Below are 15,510 nucleotides of genomic sequence, written 5' to 3'. Positions count from 1 at the left end.
GAAACAGTGTGTTTCTTAATAGGGGGGATCCCTTTGGTGGTGTCTGTGGGTTCGGCTTTAATTACTTCTGGTCTTGTTTTTCTCCTGTGCTGGAGAGAAGTGTCTTGTCAGCATCTGGATCAAACTCCATGGAAGAAAATCCCTCCTCTCAGTTACCATCATGAGAAGCCAAGGTCTTTTCCAGAAGGAGGACCTGCAAACCTCACTGGAAACTCAAACAGGAATCTCCTGTCACTTTCTCTCTCTCTGTTTCTCTCTCACCTTTCCATTTTGCTTCGTTCAAAATGCACGTTGGGATCAGCAAAGAGGTTGTGGGGTATCTGGGAAAAGGTAGTCTTGTCCCTTTTCCATTTTAGGGCAAGACTCATGCTAAAGATCCACAGGGAAGCAAGACCAGCCTGGGTCCCATGGGACATCTTCCTTAGGAGGAGAAGTTAAGGGGCCTCGGTGGGCATTTGCTGAAGCAATATGGTCACAATAGAAACGTGGCTTAGGCCATTTTCCATGCTTGGAAAAAGCACAGTTTCCACATTGCAAACTGATCACAGGCACAGGTCCCCTCTCCCTCCCAACCAAACAGAGAGGTCCCTGTCTCCGGAAGACGTGTCCTAGCAGAGGAGGTGTGGGATCTGCTGGGGGTGGAGGGAGCTCTGTTTTGCCTACACCTGTAGATACATTCTGACTCCTGTGAGCGGGGAAGGTGGACTCCAGGCTGCAGGGAGGGTCAGTGTGGCCACAGCCCAGTGAGGAGAGAACCATCAGAAGGTGAAGAAGGACTTACCACTTGTCATTTTATCGAGTCACATCCCTCCATCCACCTCAGGACAGACCGCAGCTAAGTGAGGAACAGGCTTGCTCCATCCGTGGTGTTGGAGGGGACCTGCAACATGGCTTCACAGGGAAGTCTGTGGGCACGCAGACTCAGAGACCCTCCTCAGACCTACAGAATCAGAATCTGCATTTTAACAAGATTTCCAGGGGATTCCTATGCACATAAAAATTTGAGGGGCGGTCCCAGGCCTGGTTAATTACCATTGCTAAATTATGTTACCCTTCCCTGTAAAATAAAGCACCCACCTTTCAGGAAGCTCCACCATCCTCCCTCTGGAATTACTTTTGGAAGTAAAATCGACAATGAATACAGACGCGTCTGTGACAAACGCTTGGAGGCTGAAAGCTCTCTGCACCAACTGCTGGTCTCACATCCACAGGACGATGTTCTCAAGGTAGCACCCACTGCCAGTAGGAGCATCTCCCTTCCGCCTGCTCCTTCCTTTTTTTTTTTTAATATATTTTTTAAATTTTTATTTATTTATGATAGTCACAGAGAGAGAGACAGAGACAGAGACACAGGCAGAGGGAGAAGCAGGCTTCATGCACTGGGAGCCCGACGTGGGATTCGATCCCAAGTCTCCAGGATCCGTGGGATTCAATCCCAGGTCTCCAGGATCGCTCCCTGGGCCAAAGGCAGGCCCCAAACTGCTGCGCCACCCAGGGATCCCCATCGCCTGCTCCTTCCTTCCAAAATTGGAACCCCCTAGGATCTCATATTCTAGATAGATTGTAAAAGGTGGATTCATAACAGGTAATTCGAGCAACACATGGCTCCCATCTGGCTGCACTGTGGCTAAATCCATTCTGCTGGCATCATGCCGACTACTTCAGAGGACCAAGCCCTTGGTTTTTCCATCAATTCTGGATCTACACAGGCAGAACAGTTCGCCTTGGGCATCCATCCCTGCCAGTAGATAGACTGTTTCTGAAGGGTGAAATGTAAATGCCCACTTGGGATGGGATATTGGCACTGGAAAACCCCTGGGCCACAGCTAAAAGGAGGCATGAAAACATAAGGAAAACGGGTTCTGCTAGAATCTGTTGCAGAAGCAGCAGGAGAAAGTTAAAGGAAACGATCTCTAGGAGCACATGGTGTTGCCTACCTTGTTCAGGACCACATCCTCGCCATCTGGAATATAGTAAGTACTCATTAAAATAGTTGCCAAATGGACCAACAGATATAAACACCCCCCTCATTGTCACTGCCTGATATTGGAGCAAGTTATGCACAATTCTTTTATGTTTAGGCAGGGCCCCTGTATTATCTTAAGATGAGACGAGAAGCAAGCAACTTGTTCTGTTTTTGTTTTTGTTTTTGTTTTTTAAGATTTTATTTATTTATTCATGAGATACACAGAGAGAGGCAGAGACATAGGCAGAAGGAGAAGCAGGCTCCCTGAAAGGAGCCCAATGTAGGACATGATCCCAGGACCCCAGGATCATGCCCTGAGCCAAAGGCAGATGTTCGTTCAACTGCTGAGCCACCCAGGCATCCCAAGCAACTAGTTCCTAAGCATGATACTCCAACGCTAGGCCTTGCTAAGCGCTATGGATCTCCACGACTGTCACGTCCTGTCATATGCTTCATCCTCTCATACTTCCTGGAAGTATATTTGTTAATCCATACAAGTAAGAAGTAGCTCATAGATCTAATTCATCATTATCACCCTGTGTAGACAGTAGCTTCTTTGACATCAGCCATAGCAACTTTTTTCCTAGATCTGTCTTCTGAAGCAAGGGAAACAAAAGCAAAAATAAACTATGGGAACAACATCAAAATAAACAGCTTCTGCACCATGAAGGAAACAAAAGCAACAAAACTAAAAGGCAGCCTACAGAATAGAAGATATTTGCAAGCAACCTATCTGATAAAGGGTTAGTATTGAAAATATATAAATAACTTATCAACTCAACACCCAAAAAGGGAATAATCCAATTAAAAATAGTCAAAGACATGAACAGATATTTTTTCCAAAGAAGACATCCAGATGGCCAACTGACACATGGAAAGATACTCAACGTCACTTGTCATCAGGGAAATGTGAATCAAAATGACAGTGACATACCACCTCATACCTGTCAGAATGGCTAAAATAAAAAAACACAAAAAATAGCAGGTGTTGTTGGCAAGGAACCCTCATGCGCTATTGGTAGGAATGCAAACTGGAGCAGCCACTCTGGAAGACAGCATGGAGTTTCCTCGAAAAGTTAAAAATAGAGCTATCCTAGATTACACTACTGGGTATTTAACCAAAGAATACAAGAACACTCATTCAGAGGGATATAAGTATTCCTATAATTACAGCAGCATTATTTACAATAGCCAAATTACGGAAGCAGCCCAAGTGTCTATCAACTGATGAATGGATGGAGAAGATGTGGTTATATGTATACAATGAAATATTATTCAGCCATAAAAAGAATGAAATATTGCCATTTGCGACTACATGATGGAGCTAAAGTGTATTATGCTAAGTGAAATAAGTCACCTGGAGAAAGACAAATACCATATGATTTCACTCATATATGGAATTTAAGAAACAAAACAAATGAGGAGGGGGGGGGGAAACAGAGGGAGGCAAACTAAGAAACAGACTCATGACTACAGAGAACAAGCTTATGGTTACCAGAGGGGAGGTGATGGGGTAATGGGTTAAATAGGTGATGAGGATTAGGAGGGCACCTGTTGTGATGAGCACTGGATGTTGTATGGAAGTGTGAATCACTAATTGTGCACTTGAAACTAATATAACACTCTATATTAACTAACTGGTCTATGTTAACTAACTGGAATTAAAAACTTTTTTAAAAAAGAAAAAAATTATCTTCCTGTGTAGCAAAGGATTTCAAAGAAGAAATGCTCACTTAAGGTCTGTGACCAGCTCTTCAGGTTACTGCTTGCCTTTTTGGCAGGGATAACTGAGACTGCCTCCAAGAATAACATTCAAATATATGAAATAGCTCCCAAGGCCACAGATACAGATGCATCTAATTTAGGCACACCCTCAAAAAGGAGTTTATGCTCACTCACATTGACATCCTATTATTGCTACTAAAAGTTGTCATTTCTTTATTTTTATCTCTTCCAAGTATGTTAATTACCTACTATAATAGTCTCACATACCAGAAATGTGCTCAAAACTCAAGAATGGTGGAGAGGATGCTAAGTATATATCAGAAATATCTGTCGAACCCTGGACCCAAAAGGCAGAGTGCAGGCCTTTTCCACAGACCCACACAGAAGGAAGCAAAGTTGACAACTGCTCAACCCAACCACTGAGAAATTTCTCACCCAGAAAAGAACAATCCATAACTACACCAACTTCCCAACAGCAATCAAATTCCATGTGCACAGAGAGAGATCCAGGTGCCAAATTCATTCTAGTAACACCCCAAGGACTGTCTTCTTTCTTCTCCTGTGCCAGGCTAGGAAGTCACCATCTGTGGTTGGCATGAATATTTCTTCTCTTGTTCCCTCAATTCAAGGAAGAGCACTACCCACTTTCTGACACAGGTAAGAAAAAATGATATGATTTTGATTTTTGGAACTCAAACCTTTGGTCCATTTGAATGGCGGCTTCATTCATCTCTTTTTAAGTGTGAGAATTAAATGAATAGCTGTAAGTTAGCTTGCTAAAGTTTCCTACATCAAATCTTTTTTTTTTTAAAAAAGATTTATTTATTTATTATAGACATAGAGAGAGAGAGAAGCAGAGACACAGGAGGAGAGAGAAGCAGGCTCCATGCCAGGAGCCCGACGTGGTACTCGATCCTGGGACTCCGGGATAGCGCCCTGGGCCAAAGGCAAGCACTAAACCACTGAGCCACCCAGGGATCCCCTCCAACATCAAATCTAATATTCTTATTATATATTTCACTTTAAGATAATAAAAAGCAACTATTAATAAATAATGATATATAATGATATAAAATGATACAATTTTTCTGCAAATAAAATGCAGAAAATGCGTAGATTGAATGGATGACTCTACCACTCAAACACATCGTATTAGTATCATAATTATTTCATTTAATTTTATCATTTTTATTATTGCTTATTTCCCATCTTTTCCTGTGAATCTTGCCCAGGAGAGCAAGATTACACTGTATCCAGGTGCATTGTGTATTAAATTTGTATGTTGTATTATGCTTTTTCCCCTCTTTCATCAGCATGTTTCTGTGTTTTTTTCAGAAGAGGGGGACATGCTTAATCTTTCACATACATCTCCCTTGATAACATATTCTTAGCTAATTACCTTTCCAACTGACTCTCCATAAACAACTGGTGTTTGGGCCATCAAAGAACTATGAAAGCCAGCAAAAGAGTATCTGAGGCTGTGTTCAATACCAAATAGACTTGTTTTGATGGTCAGGCTGTTTTTAAATAAAATTTCAGAAATAACAAGCCACCTGTAGAAAGTGAAATAATTATCGTAACCTTTGGCACAACTGTATGCCTTTATGAAAACCTAAGATTCATCCTGAAAATTCCACTCTGAGAATAAGAAAGGAATGGGCGTCTGATTTCTGCCAACTCAAAAACGTAGTTAAAAGTAAAATGTGTATTTCCAGAGGACGTTGCTGAATCACCTTGCCATTTCCTCCGTCTTAATCTCCCCTTGTAGACCTGCGTGATAATGCCTGGGAGCAAGGCCTGCCCTGGACTAGTATTCTGGGAAGGGTTTCAGGAGTTGGCGTACTGAGGAGCCACACAGCATCCCCGCCCCCTGCCCCCGCCCTTGGTATTTTGCAGGTTATTTCTTAGGGGAGCTGAGCTCCGGTTATGGATGCCCCCCCCCCCCAGGCTAGCCTGCTATCCCAGAGGGAGCTCCGGGCCGAAGGGGTTTTGCCAAGGGGGCGCAGGACGGTAGCGTCCTCTCCCTGGCAAGAGCTGAGGAGGCCCTGGTTTGAGCCCAAGTCCAATCCGCTAGGGCAGCATCCAGAACGAACACAGCACGCTACCCCCAAGCACTGCGGCCTTGCGCGGACACGCAGCAGCGCCGAACCAAAAGAAAGGAAAGCAAGGAGGCCACGGGCAAAGGGCCGCTTTGCAGGTCTCGGTCGTATCGGGGGAAGCATCTGGTTTCCACCCGTTACCCCGCGCACTTCTTCCTGGAGGGAAGTTCCCGGAGCGATTTCCAGCCTTCCAGCCTGCGGCTCTCGCGCCGTAGGCTCTGAATAAACCTTTGGAAACCTAAGGTGCCCGGGAGGACCGGGCTGTGCGCGGGGAGGTGGCGCCTCCAGAGACGTCCGCGCCGGGGGCCGAAAGCGGACCCCAGGCCGCGGGAACCCTCCGGCTTCTCGCCGTCGCCGATGCCGAGAGCGTCCTGCAGGCCGCCCTGGCCCCCCTGCGAGCGGCCCCGACCCGAGCCCTCCGCGCCTGCGAGCGCCAGGAGGTGCTTGGGGTTTGCGCAGAACTCCGGGGAACTCCACAGGAACGGCCGCTGCGTTAGGAGATGCCTGGGAGGAAAGGTGCCGGGGCGCGCGGCTTCTGGGTTAGGAGCGCGCAGGGGTGAAGAGGGTTGGGTCCCGCCCGAGGACAGCGCAGCCGACAGGGGGCGCCCCGTCACTGCGGGAGCCGGCGCCGAGCGCTCCCGGGCGAGCCCCCCCCCGCCCCCCCCCCCCCCCCGACCACCAATTGCGGCGAGCACCTGCGAGCCTCGCTCTCAAGCTCGCTCTTTGGGGAGGTCGCGCTCCTTCCTCCCGCGGACCTCCTCTCCCGGCTCCGCTCGTTCCTTTTGCCCAGGGAATGATTTCTAAAACCGTATTTTCGATCAGGAGCAAAAAGAGAAAGGGAGGTGGAACACATACATGTACAGATTGGGTTCAAGCCCATGCACACCAGAAAGTTGTCCGGCTGTCCCTTCACAGCTTTGTCTGTTTGGACGGCTCTTTGCTACTGAACACGAGGAGCGCCTCTTGGGGGGAGTGTGTGTGTGTGTGTGGTTGCATTTCTACTCTGGGTCTATGTAGAAAGTTTTGAAAAACTTACCTTTTGAGCGTCAGTGCATACCCCGCTTTCCCAAACCCTGGGGAGAAAGATTAAATTGCTCCCTTTGTATTCTGAGGCGAGATGAGATGAGATGAGTAAGATGAGAGTTCTGCCTTCCTGAGCATGCTCCCCAGCCCACGCATGCACTGAGTGTGCCTGCACCCCACATCAGACTTTCCGGGTGCACCGGGCGGCCTGCCTCTCAGGGAACTCTGCGCTGCGCTAGGCTTTCAAAGCCCCAGACTTTGGCTTTGGGGGATCCTGCCCTGGCACTCGTTAGGGGTGGGTTTATTAACCCACTCACTATGAACGGGTCAGTTTGCGGTTCAGCGCTGGGGTTGCTGCCTGAGACTGCATCTGGTTCAAAGCGATTCAGGCCTGAGACACCTGGGGTGAAGAGAAGGGGTGGCTTCCCTACCCGGACTGCTCTTGCTCCCTGTACTTCTAGCCTGGCCCTCACACAGACCTTCTGTTCTTGGTATTCAGCTCAGTGCCTGCCACCTCACCTCCGTTTTCTGACATCAGTCCCGTAACTTTGGACAGGTGGGCCACATATTATTTCCTACTTCTTTAGCTCTGAGATGGGGCCACGGGGCTGGATGCTCATGGCCCAGCATGTTTTTAGAACCAAGAGAAGAGGTTCACATCGAACACCTGTAATACCCCAAACCCTGCAATCTGGGATCCCTGGGGTATTAGTAGGCGGCCCAGGACGGATGAAAATCTGCGCCCCGAAGCTGGAGCAAAAGTAAGAAGGAAGTATATGGTTGCGGAACTTGTGATTCTTCTAAAAGAGCCCCTCAAGAAAGCAGAGAACGGAGGCTCTCCCCAAGTAAATTCCATGTGTTCCATTATTGATTCCTTTTTCCCCCTCTCTCGTCCTGCCTCACCTCCCACCTCTTGCCCTGTTTGTTTTAGTTACGAAATGCTGTGGGCACCTCGGTTGTGACTGCAAAGTAACCTTGAAACACGGCGTCCTGAATGTCAGAGACAAATAGTCTCCCAACCGTCGACTGCAGCTGGCGGGGCCGAGCGCGCCCCGCGCTCTGCGCCCCCCTCCCCGCCCCCGTCGGTCGTGGGAGGCCCGGCCCGGAGGAGGCGAGACCCGCGGCTGCGGGACCCCGAGAGCCCCGCACGCCAGCCGGAGCCGCTCCGGGTCTGAACTGTAACGGGGAGGGGCCTCCCCGGAGCCGCGGCAGGCGAGTTCCAGGTGTGTACACAGCTTTTCTAAATACGACGGTGCTTTGCAAATTGGCTCCGTCACCGTCCTGTCGTTCTGACAGGGAATGAGCACTGAGAATGAAGAACCCCGGGATGAGTAAATGGGGCATCTCCAAGGCTCTGCAAAGGGGCCACCGGGCGCTCTGGGACCGGGCGGGGGTCAGGGCTCGGGCCGCTCGCGGGGAGGAAGCCACCCAGGTGCCTCCTGCCACCGGCACTCCCGGCGCGCGCCAGGGTAAGGGGGCTGGGGCGGGGAGCCCGCGCGCCCGCTCGCCCCCTCGCTCGGCCCGGTCCCGGTCCCGGTGCGGGGCGCGGCGGCAGTGGGGCGGGCGGCGGGCGCGGAGGGGCAGGTGCCGGGCGCCGGCCGAGGCTCCCTCTCACCTAGGTGTGAGCTGATTATTCAAATGGGCTGCCCCGGGTCTGGGGATTGGAGGCCGGCGCCGGCGCGCCGCGCTATATCACCAGCCGCCCACGTCACTGCGGCACTTGTCCGCTCCGCGGTCCACACCTCCTCCTCCTCTCCTCCTCCACCTCCTCCACCTCCTCCACCTCCTCCTGCTCCTCCTCCTCCTCCTCCTCCTCTCCACCTCCTCCCTCGCCCCCCCACCCGCCCCCGCGCCGCGCGCTTCCCGCCGCCTCGGGGCAGCTCGGCACTGCCAACCTCGGCCTCCGCCCGGCAGCCCGCGAGCGCGGCGGCGGCGGCGGGCGGCTGGCGGCGGGCGCTCCCTGCCGCGGGACTCGGGGCCGGACCTCCTCGGGTCTCCGGGCCCCCTCCTCCCGTAGCTGACCCCTCCGGCCCATTCCAACTACCGCCTGCGGCCGGCGGAGGGAGAGAGAGGGAGTGGAGCCGGGGAAAGGGAGTGCGAGGAGAGAGGGAGGGAGGGGACGGTGCCTTGGCTGACTTTTTTTTTTTTTTAAGAGGGTGGGGGTGGGGGGGTGATTGCTGGTCGTTTGTTGTGGCTGTTAAATTTTAAACTGCCATGCACTCGGCTTCCAGTATGCTGGGAGCGGTGAAGATGGAAGGGCACGAGCCGTCCGACTGGAGCAGCTACTATGCCGAGCCGGAGGTAGGCACCCGCCTTTTCCAGGGGGAAGCAGGGTGGCGGCGTTCGCAGTTTCCCAGCCTCAGGACCGCTCCTCTTGCGGGCACCCGCCCCCCACCCCCAGCCGCTCTGGGCAGCCGCCTTTTCCACCCTCCTTCGACTCAAATGGGTCTCTTTTTTATACGACACACTGTTAGCCTTGAGATAATATTAACTTTGTGATCAAATATTGACTTGCGGCGCCTCCAAATCCTCTTCGTGGCCGAGCCACGCACTATCCTAACAGAGTTATGTTTGGCAGCGCGCGGCTGGGGAGGGGTGGGAGGTCGGCCGGCGAGGGGGTGGGGAGCTGGAGAGAAGGTGGGTAGGAGCTGGGGGCCGAGGTGGAAGCGGAGTCAAAGACTAGGAACAAAGAGAAAGAAAGTTCGTGGCTGCAAAGCCCAGCCGCGTGTAGCCCAGTTCTTGGTCTCCTCCCTGCCCCTCCGCTCGGAGCCTCCAGCCGGCCCCAGACTCCGCCGGGCACTGGGTTTCGGCTCCCCCGGGGCCAGAGATGGGGTCCCGGGGCGGGGTGGGGGGGGGCGGGTGAGCGGAGAGGACACCGGGACGATCTCCGCTTGGGGCCGCCGGGGCGCCCTGGGCTGGGACCCTCAGGTCGTTCACTAGGGTCGGAGGTGGCGTCCGAGGCCACGGCGCGGATTCGGGGTGCCGGCCGCAGTCGCGGAGAGAAGATGCGTTCGAGGGGCCTGGCCTAGGGGTGCTCCGGGGAACCCTGGCTTCCGAGTCTAAGCAGGGCGCAGAAGGGCTGGGTTCCGGCCGCAGGCAAACAGCAGCAGCCTGCTTGCCGCCGCCTCCAGGGCGATCCCGGCGCTCTCCGAGGCTGCGGCCCCCGCGGCCCCGACGCGGACCGGGAGGGAAGGCTTCCCGGAGGGCTGCCCGGAGGCGGGGGCCCGGGCGGGCCTGGCGGGGGGGCGGGCGGGGGCGCGCGCTCGCCGTGGTGCTAACGCTGTGCGCCTCCCTCCCCGGGCTCTGTCCGCAGGGCTACTCCTCCGTGAGCAACATGAACGCCAGCCTGGGGATGAACGGCATGAACACGTACATGAGCATGTCCGCGGCCGCCATGGGCAGCGGCTCCGGCAACATGAGCGCCGGCTCCATGAACATGTCCTCGTACGTGGGCGCGGGCATGAGCCCGTCCCTGGCCGGCATGTCCCCCGGGGCGGGCGCCATGGCGAGCATGGGGGGCTCCGCCGGGGCGGCCGGCGTGGCGGGCATGGGGCCGCACCTGAGTCCCAGCCTGAGCCCTCTCGGGGGGCAGGCGGCCGGGGCCATGGGCGGCCTCGCCCCCTACGCCAACATGAACTCCATGAGCCCCATGTACGGGCAGGCGGGCCTGAGCCGCGCGCGCGACCCCAAGACGTACCGGCGCAGCTACACGCACGCCAAGCCGCCCTACTCGTACATCTCGCTCATCACCATGGCCATCCAGCAGAGCCCCAACAAGATGCTGACGCTCAGCGAGATCTACCAGTGGATCATGGACCTCTTCCCCTTCTACCGGCAGAACCAGCAGCGCTGGCAGAACTCCATCCGCCACTCGCTGTCCTTCAACGACTGCTTCCTCAAGGTGCCGCGCTCGCCCGACAAGCCCGGCAAGGGCTCCTTCTGGACCCTGCACCCCGACTCGGGCAACATGTTCGAGAACGGCTGCTACCTGCGCCGCCAGAAGCGCTTCAAGTGCGAGAAGCAGCTGGCCCTGAAGGAAGCCTCGGGGGCCGCGGGCGGGGGCAAGAAGGCGACAGCGGCGGCCCAGGCCTCGCAGGGTCAGCTCGGGGAGGCCGCCGGGCCGGCCTCTGAGACTGCGGCGGGCACCGAGTCGCCCCACTCGAGCGCCTCTCCGTGCCAGGAGCACAAGCGAGGGGCCCTGGGAGAGCTGAAGGGGACGCCGGCCGCGGCCCTGAGCCCCCCGGAGCCGGCGCCCTCGCCGGGGCAGCAGCAGCAGCAGCAGGCGGCCGCCCACCTGCTGGGCCCTCCCCACCACCCCGGCCTGCCGCCGGAGGCCCACCTTAAGCCCGAGCACCACTACGCCTTCAACCACCCCTTCTCCATCAACAACCTCATGTCCTCGGAGCAGCAGCACCACCACAGCCACCACCACCATCAACCGCACAAAATGGACCTCAAGGCCTATGAACAGGTGATGCACTACCCTGGCTACGGTTCCCCGATGCCGGGTAGCCTGGCCATGGGCCCGGTCACGAACAAAGCCGGCCTGGACGCATCGCCCCTGGCCGCAGACACCTCCTACTACCAGGGGGTGTACTCCCGGCCCATAATGAACTCCTCTTAAGAAGATCCCGACAGCGGGCTAGCCTGGGACAGGGACAAGAGAGAGGAAATGGGGCGGAGAGTTTGAAGAAGGGGTGTTGGAGAGATCCGAGGAAGAAGAAAACCATTACATCCCCACCCCCAGGACAGCAGTCTCCCCTCACCCTCTGCAGCTCTCCCTCCCAAATAGATGGGCCACACTGATATTATTCTATATAAGGAGGGAAGGCAAGAAGATAAACAGTCAAAACAAAAAACAAAAAAGAAGAAGAAAAGAGCAAAAAGCCTCCGATCTCCACTGCTGTGTAGACGCCTGCTTGTTTTAAGCATTTGCGAGTTCTGATTTTTTCATTGTCATCTTTTCCTCCATTGCTGCTGTTGCAGGGAAGTCTTACTTTATTAAAACAACAACAACAACAAAACAGAAAACAAAACAAAACAAAAAAAACCCCACAAACTTTTGTGAGTGACTCAGTGTAAAACCATGTAGTTTTAACAGAGAAACAGAGTTGTACTATTGTTTAAAAAGAAAAAAAAAAGATGTAAGGGTCTGTTGTAAATGACCAAGAAAAAGAAAAAAAATGCATTCCCATTCTTGACACGGTGAAATCCAGGTCTCGGGTCTGATTAATTTATGGTTTCTGCGTGTTTTATTTATGGCTTATAAATGTGTGTTCTGGCTGGAAGCGCCAGAGTTCCACAAATCTATATTAAAGTGTTATTGCCAGTTTTACACCTTGAATCTTCAAGATTTTTTTTCCCCTTTGCCTCATTTAAAAAATAAACAAGTCTAGATATTATTTAATGTGTGTGTGTGGGGCGGGGGATCCTGGCTGGTTGCAGGTTTCATTTTCTTTTGGTGAAGGGGGACATGACAGTTGTTTTAACAACATTTTATTATTAAAACTTTCAGACATACTGAAGTTGAACAGGTTTTACAGAACACACACATGTACCCATTGCCCAGATCCTACAGTTATTGTTTCACTATACTTCCATTGGTCAATTCAGGTTATTTTTTCTAAATGCATTTCAGATGCAATCAGGTACATTCAAAGTAAATTTCAGACATCAGTATACTTCCCCCTAAACACTTCAGCAAGCTCATCATTAAATAGAATTCAATATTGTTTATGATTACTTTTGGAGTTTTGAGTTTATCTTTACACACAATGAAACACACAGATCGGAGGTGGACCATTTCCTGGGTTTGATGGAGGTTTATCTGTAAAGTCAGGAGATAACTATGTATCTTAATTTCCCATCTGGGCCACCTGAAGGTGCACTGTGGTTGATCTCTCTTGGGCTCCTGGGGTAGGGGGTGAGGGCTAAGGGGTGGGGGGTGGGGGGCACTGACTGCTCTGAGGTGAAGTCTGGATTTTACTGTATTTCCAATCTTAGGCTTCCCTTCAAGTCGGTGAGCTCAGATTGGATTTGCAAATTCCTGATGCAGGATTTTCATCTCTGCCTCTCCCGCACCCCGTTACCCTCCTGCGGACCTGGGAACTCTGCCTGGATCCATTAGCCTCAGGCCTCTGCCTACACTCCCCTCCGCAGACCCAGCTGTAGCCAGAGAGCACGGAGGCTTCTGGGACCACCTCCTTCCCCTCCAGCACCAGATCTGGAGAAGCAAGACTTTCTCCCGGAACTGGTGTTTAAAGGGATCGCTCAAGGTGATGGTCCAAATCTCCTTTCTAAAATAAGGTATATTTGGGGATGAGGTGGAGATAAGAGGGTGTCTTGCACTGCTTGTCAAGTGACCCTGGCCAGTGGTGAGAACCCAGGGTCTGTGGATGTGCTTACTCCGCCCTCACCACAAACACCGATGTCTTGGACATGCTCAGTGAGCCCAGGTTAGGAAGCCAGGATTGCAGGGCCAAGGGTATAAGGAGGTGTCCTGGGAGCCTCAAAAGAAAAATACAAAAGTATGAAGACTCAGAATAAATTCTTACAAATCTTGCTGTGTCTTCCCACAGATGGCATAGCCGCCCTAAGTAGGCAGCGGCCCAACTGGAGACCCCAGAGGGGAAGCGCAGCCTGGGCGCACAAAAGGTCCCGGCGTTGGCTCTGCCTGGGGCTTGTGTGGGCCTACAGGCTGGAGGGGCGAGGGCAGGAGCCAGTGTCTCCGTAGACTTAGGGATGTAGGATGCACAGCGAAATTACAGTGGGCAATGACTCTCCGCAGGCTTCTGAAGCCAGGACTTTTTGTCTCAAAGTTGCACGGCTCAGGACCCTGTTTTCAGGGACTAGGTTTTTGGGCTTGTTGAGTGTCCCAGGTTCATCCCAACCCTGGGGATCCCTTCGGGCTTCACCCTCTGCCACCTTTCGAGGTGTCTGCCCCCTCAAGCCCTGGCCTTCCCATAGTTTGAGAGTGTTTGCCCTCCCCTGGCCCCCCTCCCCACCAACCGTCTCCAAATCCCTTTTTAAGATGCCACATTGTCCCTGGAACACAAGGAAGAGAAATTGGGGCGGGGTGGCGGGGAACCGGAGGCCGCGGCCAGCAATCAGGCCCGTCTCTCCCCCCTGGCAAGGACACACACGTCGTGAGCCCGGCCTGAAATGTGTTTCATTATCACATAAAAGGCTCCCGTGGCGAAGGAGCCGAGAGGCAGGGCCGGGGGCCGAGTGGGGGACAATGGAGGCTGAAAGCGCTGCCCTAACCTGCTATGTTTCGTATCGCACGCCCATTGTGCGAGGGTCGTTTTAAACTACTTAGCGCTCCCCCCTCCACTGATCCCGGCCGATAAGATATAGTTCTGTCCGAATACATAAAAAGGATGTCGCGGAGCGGGGCGCTTTCGGAGGCTTTTCTGTGCTTCTTGTGTCTTTCACACACATCACCCCCGCCCGCCGCAGACCCCTCCCCCAGCCCCGCAGCCGTCTCCCGGCTCCCAGAACCCTCCGCCAGCTCTCCCCAACTCCTAGGTATTGTAGGGTGCGCCGTTTCTTTTTTCCCATCTCTGTCTCTTTTGCTTCCTTTTCCCTGCGCCGTCCGCGCGTCAGTTTAAGCAACCGTGATCTGTGAATAAACAAAGTCAGTAAACAACCGAAAAAAACATTCTAGATCCGAATTCCAGGAGGGTAAACTTTCCATGCCACGTCACACTTCAGCAAATTTGCACAGATATTATATTGCCTCCCCCTCCTTTATTATTCTTTTTTTTTTTTTTGCTAGGATCCCATTGTACTTAACTGAATTTTATAACGCTGATCGATATCTTGGTAAAATATTCATTTTTAAACTAGCGGGCAGTGAAATCTTTGCTTTGTGTGCTAAAGTCAACAGTCGCTCGGTTTGAGCTCAAATAAATGCGGAGATGCCTCGGCTCGGAGCAGTCGGCCGCCTCCCTCTGCGCGCTGGACGCTCCGCCGCCAGCCCGCCGCACTCAGGTAGGGAGCGCGCCCACTCGGGTCCGTGCCCAGATCCCGGGACAGCGTCTGCCCCCCGGGCCTATCCGCGCGCCGCCCCTCCCCCGGCCAGTCCGGCTCCCTTCCGCGAGCTCCGACCAGAGGGGCTGGGGGAAAGATAGTGAGAGAGAGCTAAGTCGGGCAGAGAGCCGGGTTTGGGAGGGGGCCTCTTTCGCGGGGATTTCCGAGAACGAATGGCGTGGGTGGGTGGGGGGGCGAAGAGTTGCAAGCCGGTTCACTCCGGGTTCTGAGCAGAGTTTGGCGGTGCCCCGAGCTACAGGAAGCCCGCACAGGCTCCTGCAGCCCCGCTGCTGGGGATTCGATCCGAGGGCCGTGGGTTTCCCAGGGACAGTGAGAGGATGGGGGTTGGGGGCATGACTTGGCCTCAGAGTCTAGGGTGGGGGTAGCGGAGAGCGGCGTGCTGGTAGAGGGGCAGGGGAAGAGGCCCGAGGTGGCGATGCCCTTCCTCCGAGTGCCCGGAGCGAACCGGCTCCGGTCTGGTCTAGGCGTGTGCCCCAAGCCCGTTAAGCCGGGCAGCAGTGGGGGTCGCCGCCATCAGGCAGCAGGGCAGGGACGCGGCCTTCCTAAGAAAGGAGTAAACTTTCGTTCTTGCTGCGACAAGTGGCCGGTGCCCTTTACGCACAGGCGTGCACCGGGGCAGACAGGTTCGTTAGCCTCGGGGGAAAG

The 15,510-nt window shown here is 53.7% G+C and overlaps 1 protein-coding gene across 2 annotated transcripts; it reads left to right on the top strand.

Annotated features, from left to right (window-relative positions):
• The first annotated feature begins 7,835 nt into the window (after positions 1-7,835).
• On the top strand, positions 7,836-12,024 carry FOXA2 (forkhead box A2). 2 transcript variants are annotated; one of them, XM_041732170.1, is made up of 3 exons: positions 7,836-8,036; positions 9,045-9,114; positions 10,127-12,024. In XM_041732170.1, exons 2-3 carry the CDS (start codon positions 9,046-9,048, stop codon positions 11,435-11,437), a joined length of 1,380 nt encoding a protein of 459 aa, XP_041588104.1. In that variant the 5' UTR covers positions 7,836-8,036; position 9,045; the 3' UTR covers positions 11,438-12,024. The 2 variants fall into 2 exon arrangements, with proteins under 2 accessions (XP_041588104.1, XP_041588103.1); XM_041732169.1 differs by lacking the exon at positions 7,836-8,036 and adding an exon at positions 8,115-8,282.
• The last annotated feature ends 3,486 nt before the right edge of the window (positions 12,025-15,510 follow it).

The sequence above is a fragment of the Vulpes lagopus genome, chromosome 18 (assembly GCF_018345385.1).
Source record: "Vulpes lagopus strain Blue_001 chromosome 18, ASM1834538v1, whole genome shotgun sequence".
In the NCBI taxonomy this organism is placed as follows: domain Eukaryota; kingdom Metazoa; phylum Chordata; class Mammalia; order Carnivora; family Canidae; genus Vulpes; species Vulpes lagopus.
Note: the sequence above shows the minus strand (reverse complement) of the source record. Positions and strands in the feature narration are given on the sequence as shown.